The sequence below is a fragment of the Anopheles aquasalis genome, chromosome 2, assembly GCF_943734665.1.
Source record: "Anopheles aquasalis chromosome 2, idAnoAquaMG_Q_19, whole genome shotgun sequence".
Taxonomy (NCBI): domain Eukaryota; kingdom Metazoa; phylum Arthropoda; class Insecta; order Diptera; family Culicidae; genus Anopheles; species Anopheles aquasalis.
Window position 1 is genome coordinate 87,575,647 of NC_064877.1, and position 10,000 is coordinate 87,585,646.

At 47.0% G+C, this 10,000-nt stretch overlaps 1 protein-coding gene across 1 annotated transcript in view; it reads right to left on the reverse strand.

Annotated features, from left to right (window-relative positions):
- The window catches only part of LOC126572671 (transcriptional regulator ovo), a 43,116-nt gene extending 40,449 nt beyond the window's left edge, over positions 1 to 2,667 (reverse strand). The window contains exon 1 of the mRNA XM_050232170.1: positions 1,638 to 2,667. Within this exon, the coding sequence (XP_050088127.1) occupies positions 1,638 to 2,064 (427 nt within the window). The 5' untranslated portion in view covers positions 2,065 to 2,667. The remainder of the gene's footprint in view (positions 1 to 1,637) is intronic.
- Between the last annotated feature and the right edge of the window lie 7,333 nt (positions 2,668 to 10,000).

The following is a 10,000-nucleotide window of genomic DNA, read 5'->3' on the forward strand; positions in this document are numbered from 1 at the left end:
GCGAGCATCACTATCATGTCGCTGAAAAATCGCGCGTTGTTCCATCTCCACACGAAAAAAATGGGAGAAAAAGGAAAAGAACCACTCACTCACATGCCGGGATGTCACCCGGCGATGTGCAGGACACTGGACACGCGGTGCATCCTATCCTATCTCGGAGTGCAACCCGTACCACTCGAGTACATGTTCCGCTGTGCGCGCAATTGGAGCAAAATCCCGGTTTTATTTTTTATCCTCCGAACCCCTGTGTCCTGCGTACGATCACAATGCGCGTTGTCACTGTGACAGGAGAGGGGAGGCCTAGTGACAGGCTACGCTAGTGGCCACCGTTTGGTGTCTCCCAAAAAATGCTCCCCAAAAACGGGCCTCTGTCGCTGCCATGCGCTCGTTGCGTAATTATTTTTTCGTCATTTTTAATTAACTCTAGCATCCATCCAGCTGCCACGGTGTCCGGTGTGTCCGGGTGGTCATCAGGCAGGCAGGCAGGAGGACAAGGATTGACAAAAAATCCTCCAGCGGCCAGGGGCGGATTACATCCAGTTGAAAAATTTATGGATTAAGGCACCCGCTTCTCCCCTCAAACCCTGCCAGCGCGTTTGCTCTTTTGCTCGTATTCTTTTTCTTTTTATGCTGTTGTCGCATGGCCCACCACCCTCTTTCAGGCCATGGGGGGACGTGCTGCGGATGGAGTGTCTTCACTGTCGCTGAATATGAGTTATGAGTGCGCCCTCGCAGTTGACAAAGGTGCGAATGGAGAGGCCACCCCGCGATGAGACGTGGTGGGTGGCGGGCGAGGTGTCAGAACTTCCCACTTCCGGGCTACGTGCGCTGTAATTTCAATAAATTACTTTTTCAAAAATCGGACCCCCCTTGCCACAGGACCGGTGTGCGAGTACTTTATGCCATCTGGACACCTTGCGTCCTTAATGGCTTCACGCTTCACACTTGATTCTGTGTGAAAACTCGAAAAGTTTTGCTGGAACAAAGTTTTGATGAACACAATTTAAATTAATTCTTAACAAACTTTCTTTTCTAATGCAACAAGTTGCTTAACGATTTTGCAATTTAATCGCTTCAAATCGACCACAAGCAAAGTGCAGACACAATGCAGCTGATAAAAAACGGATTGCAATGGCGTTATGATGCGCCGGCGCATTATCAGTAGCCATGATTGTTGTGCGAAAATCTGGCAATGATTGTGTTCGACAGCCATTGTAAGACGGGAGCGAACTCAATCCCCAATTTTTCGATTCTATTATTTCGTTTTAAATAATCAATTATATTTGTATTATCCTCTTCTTAAAAAATTAATCATTTTAATTTTCTTCTCATTGTTTTAAGTTTGATTATTTTTCGATAACTTCTCCAATAAATGTTGACAACAAGTCGCACCAGCTGTAGCTTAAGAAATGATTTGCATAAATTTCATTGTAAACTTGCATTAATTTAATGCTTTAGAAAATGAAATAATAGTTTCTGCCCAAAAACAATGTTTTCCCCTTATTTAAAACAACATTTTGCATCCATTACAACAGTTAATGCATTCCAATTGCAGCAATAGAACTGATAAATCATTGCAATAGTGAAAAACAGCGCAAAAATAATGTCGAAACATAGCCTAACCTATCGAAACTTACCGTCGGCTTTTCCACGCGGCATCACCACCTTGAACGCACTGGTCATGGAAGCACCATTACCGCTACCGTTCCCGTTCACTCCGCTACTAGCAGGGGACAGTAACAGGTTGGGACTCGCGGGTCTCGAAGCGATTGTCGCTCCATTGCTCGCACTGGCCGTGTTTTCGTCGTTCATTGCCGCCGAAATGCCAACACTGGCCACTGCCTTACTGTTTAGCAGGATCATATTGTTATTGTTGTTGTTGGCGGCCGCACTCACGTTCACGTTGATATTGTTCAGCTTGATGTTCACCATGGTGACACTAAAATCCAAAGGCAACTGTGGGTGCATCGAAGAAGGAGCTGCTGCTAAGGTTGGCGAGACGGGCACTGCCGTTGTCGTCGTCGTCGGTTGGTGCGTTGCGGGCACTTCACTCACTTCCATCATCTCAGAGCAAAACGGAAAAATGGGAAAATCAAGATGCACTAAACGAAAAAGCTTACACCGTCGGACTCACAGCTGATGCGATCACTACTTGCACTTTTCACACCCGGTTGGCCATTGTTCTTGGGGACGTTTGCAGCTCAGAGCTTCATCTCACCACACGACAAACAACCACCACTTGACGGAATCATAACTCGCGCAATCACACGCCGATTCGAGATTCGAGCCTACTATGACCCGGGATACGCACGACGTCGAGAGGGTTCAGATTGCTACTGGCACCACGGTTTCATCCACGGGAGCACGATACCACCCGGTTGCCGGACCATGAAAGTCCACCACATCAATTCCTTCCTTGGTTTTCCACCCCCTGGCCGACGTTGTTGCTATTGCTATCGTTGTTGTTGATGATGTTGCTCTCTCTCCCTCTAAACCATCATCGTCGTCATCATCGGAGAGAGGATTTTCCGCTCAGCTCTCCTTCGCTTCGATATCCTTACGGTCCTGGTGTGTGCCTCTTTCTTTATCCCGTTACGAGCCTTTTGCGTGTGGTATGTGGACACCAAATCGATGCCTGAACTTCGGTGTTTGTGTTCCGCGCAGTGATGTACGCGCGCATCCCACGAAATCCTGCCAGCGACTGATAAGGCGCCCATGCTGGTTGAAGCCCAAGAATTCGGAGAATCACCGAGAGAAGAAAAAACAGCGCCTAAGCCACGCCCACCCACCCATCGGCCATTTCCTTTCCTTTTCTTTCTCTCGGTGATGCACGCAAGAGAGCGAGATGACAGCAGTCCGTGAATCTCCCTCCAGCGCTTTTTGATTTTTGTTCGCAATGGAGCAAAAGGATGCGCATGGTGTCACTCTTGGGTGAGGGTGGCTGAATTAGTTCCTAGGCGATCGTGCCGCGTCGATCGATTTAACATTTTGTTAATTGCAATGCAATGTTTGATTTATTTACTTCATTTACGTTAAGAAGCCGTTTATATTTACGTTTTATATTTACGTTAAGAAGGAACATTTTAATTTAAGATTCCAGTTTTCATTTCATTCCATTCTTAGATGTTGGTTAACTTATTGATTCTTGATAAAATCACTGTAAGATGTCTAAAAATCGATGTATAGAACATGTAAGCAAACATGTTTTAAATAATGTTAGTAATTGAACAAAAATCACATTTTTATCAACTGCAAATAGCATAACTGCAATAGCATAATAGCGTAAGTTCGTTGAAAGAGTAGCGTACGATAAGATCGCTCGTTGCTTTCTACACCTAAGTGTGTAAATAAATAAGCAAGTCAGTTAAAAGTTACACGAATAAAAAGTAAATGAATAGAACTAACGCTGCAGAGGTTGATTGATTGACGGAACGAATTGAATTGGAATGAGCAGTATTATGCAAAACGACATGCATTAGAAAGATAATCAATCGTTATTTTTCAACCACACCAGTAATGAATATTTACTTAATGATTTCATTAATATTATAACGCAGCTCTATTAAGTTGCGATCCTTTTGACTCTCGACGAGTGAAAGCACAAGGAATTCGATTGAAATTTCTCGCAAGGTCCCCACACCAACGGTTACACCATTGGTGTTAGATAACAACCAAGGCAATGACTCGAGACATTTTCAAATAGCTTATCAAAAAGACCATAATGCTCAATCGTGAGTGCCTTCGCTGTTAAATCAAACTGCGGTCATTCGACAGCAATCATGGACAGTTCCCGAAAGCTGTTCCCAAAACTGATTTGATAATGTCTGCGATTGGGAAATGGGGGGTGCGCTATCGATGCCGAGATCATCATCGTAAGGCGTCGCTCCATGGCACTCCATTGGCCCCAGACACTGGAGATCTATATGGCCCTTGAAGGCGCTGTCCCCGGCTCCGGGATACCGGCAATTCAAGAAGCAATGGCTCCCAGATAAGCGAATCGGACATTGGGTCTTTCCAACCAGCTCGTGACCCATGTCAATGGCTGGCGCAGTGCTTTATGGCACCGCGCACTTGTTGCCAAATCACGATGGTCCAACCATAAGGACCATATGGTCCAATTGGATTTGTCGGCAGCGGAGCAATAATTGTTGATAAAAACAATGCGCCGGATTGTACCCGAAATCCGTTTCCACTGACCGCTGCTTACGTCAAGCAGCCCCGACCACCCTTTTTTAGCAACAAAACAATCAACCTGTTCCTGGCCAGGCACCAGAACTGCTGACTAAGTCAGCGGTTGTAAGCATGGTTTTGAGCATGAGGCTTAGAGATGATAGTGTGTGACTTTGGATATTTTGCGCGATAACAACAACTAGCCGGGGCCATAGAATAGCCAGTCACTTACAGGAGTGATAAGTAGAGCAAATTAGGACCACAGATCTCAGGCAGATTAGAAAACGTTTATTAGGAAACGACTTAACTGAAAACTTAACACTTCGGACGCATAAAGGTCTATAAATGTCCATGGTTTATGACCGGCAGCAACATAAAACTATGTTTTACACAATAATTAAGTGTGTTTCAAAGACAATCCAGTAATCATATCACAAATAATCATACGCAAAAGGAAATCTGAAAAAAACGATGCCTTACTGATTGTTCTCAAACCACCGGTCATTTCAAAAGGAAAATAGTTAAGAATAAGAAATAATTTACCATGTAAAAGAAAGTCAATATAGAATAGAATAATTCCGCAGATTCTCTTCCTTTCAGTCGAACCAACAACGTGAAGCTGATTTGATTGAATATCACTGACTTATGCTGCTGCAGAATCCCTCTGCGATCTACTTCGCATGCTATCGCCCGCTTTTCCTTTCAACATAATGATGTCACTGCCTAACGTAACCTAATTTGTATCGATCAATCGATTCTGCTTGCTGCCGGTGCCGGGGTGGTGATCGGCAGCTCATCAATGACCATCGATCATGCCACTCCTGGTGTCCTTCGTGGAGGCAATCTCGTGCAAAAATCTTCACACAATCCACGCACCAGCCGGGCAACCGTGTGGGTGCAGCGGGATTTTGCAAATGTTTTTTTCTTTTTCTTTTTGTTTAATTTTTTGCACAAAACCGCTCTCTCTCTCTGCTCTGCGCTTATATTAAATTTCAAACCAATCAATCACTCAACGCTGACAATGTGTGGAACGAAAACTCGGTGGCCGTGGGGCCAACAGTAGCATCGCGTGACGTTCATTCGTCTTCCACCAGCCGACCGACGAGCGAAACAAACAGACCACAGGCCACATGTGTTATCCATGTGTGGGATGGTGTAAAGAATGTAGAAAGTGCCAGATATTCGATTGAAGTTGATTCAAAACCCGCGGAGCGACGCGACATTCGGTGTGTCAAGTGCGACTGCGAGCGGTCGAAAAAGGGGTGCCAAGAATCTCGACTCATCTCATCCCCCGCCGCTACTGGAACCGATTATCGGCTTTTAACACAGGCGAGCATATTTGTACCGTGTAATTTGGATCTAAGCCTTTATCTATTCCGTTGCATCGCGTGGAACCGCAGCTGGCACCATCATGAAGCCACACGCCCATCATCCCGGGCCTCATTTCGGTCTCATTCTTCTTCGCAAAAGGGGTTAGGGTGTGCACCGGTTCCGGTTCGATCCGATTGAACTCGGACGTCCGCTGCTGTTCGCGAGGTAAACGGTGGCTACGATGGTGTTTTGATCCTTTTGAATTTGCGATAAAACCCGCTGTTCCGCCGATCTGGCTAATTATAGGTCACAGTAGGCCGCAGGCTGATGCAAACCTGCAACTAAGCTGCAGGGATGGCCTGCAGGGTCTTGTGGCCCACCGAAAAGCACAATTTGTGTCCGCACGGCTCAAGCCACATTTATGAGCCACCGTCCCGCATCGTGGAGGGTGTTATGTGGCGATCGTAAAAACCTTGACAGGACCAAGACCACCAGCAAGATGTCTTATTAGACGTCTGATGTCTTGTTTCGCCTTTATTGGACATTCATTTAAAAAGGCTCATAACTCATTAATTAGGATGTGACCAAATATTATTGTCGTAAAAAGGCGACGTGTGGCCACTAGGGCAGCCACTCGATTGAATAATCCGCCACCTAGCCGCGGCACACGGGGTGTCGGGGTCGGATGGTTTCAATTGATAAGTCCGTTTGAAGTCGAAGACCGCCGCGGGTCAAGCTTCCGGTATCGGAACCAATCGATGTAAGACGCGACGCTGATGACACGTGACTTCCGACACTTTTTATGACTTTTTTTTATGTAATATGCTAGGAAGCGGGTCCGAGGGTCCGCCAAGTCACACGCCACCATTCGAACCGAGCTGCTGCTGTTGGTGCTGCTGCTGGGCTTAGTGAGGAGATCGATCGATCGATCGAAAGAGGGCGCTAGTAACGACGCTCATTTGTTTATTTTTCCAAGAGGCTTGTTTACGCACCAACATAAATCACCCAACGGTTTACAAGATGAGAGTATTTGTGTGCCTGTTGCGTGAGACAATGTGCATTCTAATGAAGAGAGTTTGAAAATAGGAAGAATTAACTGGAAACAGGATACTTACTTGCGTTTAGGGACGTAAAGGACTATTAAATGTTAAGGGGAGCTAATGAAGGAATTACGGTGGAGTGCGTTGTAAGTAACAGTTGAAATGAATTTAAACTACTTAAAGGCAAAGCCAGATGCAACATTAAAATGCTGATTTTTATTATCATTTAATATTTTTCTCGATTGCTGAAGTTGAACACTGTATCTCATGAAGTTCAATAAGAGATTTCATGTAGCAAATCACGTATATAAAAACTGTTTAGAAGGAATAGCAATCATCTCAAGCTTGAAACAGTCATGAAGATATGACAGCTTCTTAGTGTTTTAATGTCATGTAAAGAAAGAGCCTTGGAAGGATAACCAATGAACTGATTGAAAAATCCCAGAGACATTTCAGTCTCTTATCGGATTTTTGGTAAACCAAACGCAACTAATCTTTGTTGTTCACATGACGAATACTTTTGAAAACCAAAAGCAAAATGAAGAAGAAAAGGCAAAAGGATTAACTCTAATTCATACTCGATTTCTCTAACTACTTCCTCGTTTTCCATCGATCGGAAATGCGCAAGACACCATTCGTTGACCTCATCAGCTCATCAGACCAGTGGCAAGCAATCCCGATAAGATACTACATTGTTTACAGCCATGACCAGCATGTGAAGGATTGAAAAAAGCACAGAAAGTAAAGAGAAAAAACCTTTTTCCCCATTGCGTGACCCATCCATCCAGTCCACCATCACAATCGATCGGACTGGGAAGCGAAAATTAAATTGAATAATTTCCAGTGACCACTTGGATGGAACGAAGAAATCATCGCTCGCTGCTTTCTAAATTGATTAATTAAAACTCTTCGCCCCCCCTCCCGATTCGTGTCACTACAACACTGTACACTGTAGCGGATCTACTCCTCCCGGACTCCACTACTGGGTGGACTACTGGAGTGCATCCTCTAGTGTCGCGTCTCTGACACCCAACAGCCACCCAACGAAGTGCTGTTGGTTCACACACTGAACACTGAACCCTCGATGAGATTTCCTCTGACGCCGCCAAGGACAACATACCGGCCAATGATGACGATGATGACGCTGATGATGATGCACCGCGATACCGTGGGGTGCACCCGGTGCGCAAGTCGACGCGACGAGGAATCTATGGTTGAGACCAATTAAGACAGATAGGATGATGATACGTTGTTCACATGCTGTGTATGTGTTTAGTGTTTCTGCGTCCCCTCTCCTCCTCATCCCTCCACGATGCCCTCATTTGTTGTCCTCGCGGTGCAGTATCGCGTCTTTGCCTTCGTCGAGCGGTTGGTGGCGCCGTGGAGTTCCGCGTGACACGCGTGGTGACTGCCAGCGGTCCCCTCGGAAACCTCTGTGCGGGATTGCGGTACCGTTTCACGCCTCATCCTTCCCTCCTCTCCACCACCACCACCATCAAACACAAGCGGCAACATCTTGATTTGCTCGCACAATCCGCTTCGCTCCGTCTGGGTGGCCGTTGCGTTGTGATGCTCATCTTCACGACCACGATCGAGAACAACGGGAAAGGGGAAGAGAAGGAAGGGAGGGTGCATTTAATCAGGGTGTTATAAAATAACATTTACAGAAAATTTCTTTTTAATTCGAATTTACTGCCGCCGTCGTCGCCGTCGTCTCTGTCGACCGATGTCATGTGGATCGATGCGGGCTAAAAGGTCCAAGAAAAAGAAGATAAAGAAGAAGAGGGATCTCGCTGCATTGTTTTACGCCGTGGTATGGTTTCGTGGCCACCATCCACACTTTACTGGTCAGGGTCAATGGCACTGCAGGTACTGGAGGCGGTGCAAGCGATGCGTTTATGATGTGCAGCAGAGCCGTTTTCGAACCGATTGGAAGCGACTTCTAAGGACTGCAACGATGCTGTCAGGGAGTGAAGAAAGGGACGCCATGACGCCACTTCGGAGTCATCCCAGGATCCCAAGGTTCCGTTGATCCAGTACCAAAACCACGAAAAACGCCCTCGCAATCCACCACCATCATCAATCTTTATTAATTGATCGTGAATTAAGTGTAGCAGCGGTCGCGGGAAAATCTGCCGCCAAACGTGTAGCCCGCACCGTCGCAACAGGGTCCTCTCCTGGTGTCCAACAATTGGACCAACCCCCGGGGCGGCTTTAAAAGGAAATTAGCTTGGGCAAAACTCGATTAAATCGATCACGCAACCGTCAGCCACGAGCGAAAGGAGAGGTCCCGCTCGTTGCTTCTCCTTTCAACCGGGAGTCCCCTTTCCGGTGGCCATCGATCAATCTGTTGATCTGCTGAGTTGTGTTTTCGTTCGATCGACTTCTGGATGGTGGTTCGCGAGACCAGAACAGAACCTCCAGGCAGCCAAACACCTCCGTGGCCAACGCTAGAAATTTCTGTGGAAATCGTGGATCCATTAGTGCGCGCGACGGGCAAAGATCACGGTTCTTCAATCTAAATTTCAATTGGAACTCCAGGCGACCAAGATTCCCCAGACGATGGCCGTGTGTCGTAATGTGACACGCCCGTGGATCCGTCGCGGGTTGCGGTCCCGGGTCCGGTCCGGGATTGTGTGACGGATGATGATATCATCGTCAGATCACCGTCACTGACTCACGGCGCTCACGCTAGACGGTGACGGACGCCACGAGGGTGTAACACATGTTCCGTGGTGCTGCTATCAGGTTCAGTCCGATCGACGGAGAAGAAGAAGCGGTGGCAGCGCAGAATTTCGTGCGGCTGGACGGAACTGGAATCGCCGTTTTTCTAAATAAATCTCAATTGGTTGTGCACGGAACGCGACATGGGCGCACGATGTTGGTTCATGTTGTGCGCCATCTAGTAGCCGAGCAGGGAGACCGACTAGTTGGTTCTCATGGAGCTCGGTTTCGGATGTTCGCAGCAACGGGATCAGTTTCTTACAGGGCCCACGCCAGCGCCTACTCGGACGAGACTCCAGCTTTATTAATTCCTCTGGACGCCTATCGCGGGAGTGAAAACAATTAAAAAAGCAAGCACACACGCATACACACCAACCATCCAACCAACCAATTAATCAATTTAGCAAACGAATCAAAATTAGTCGTCCCATGAATCAGTGAGAGTTGGCCGAGTGGCCACTCGGCGATGTGACGGGTGCGAATGACAACACGGCCTCCGGAACGCACACCAGACCAGTGCTCTTGGCCGGCATTAATCAGGAACATCATAAATTGTGGCCGCTGTGGAGGGTGTTGTTGGGTTGGCCTTTTGGGGCGCTATCCACTGCACAATTCGTCGCAAATGTTTGTGCTTTGTGGACGGCTGGATAAACTTTCTCACGCCTTCACAAACGCTGGAGCAGCGGTGCAGTAGCAGCAGCAGCGCAAAGAGGTCGGTGAGGTTGGTGCGTCGAATCGACGGTGGATGACGGAGT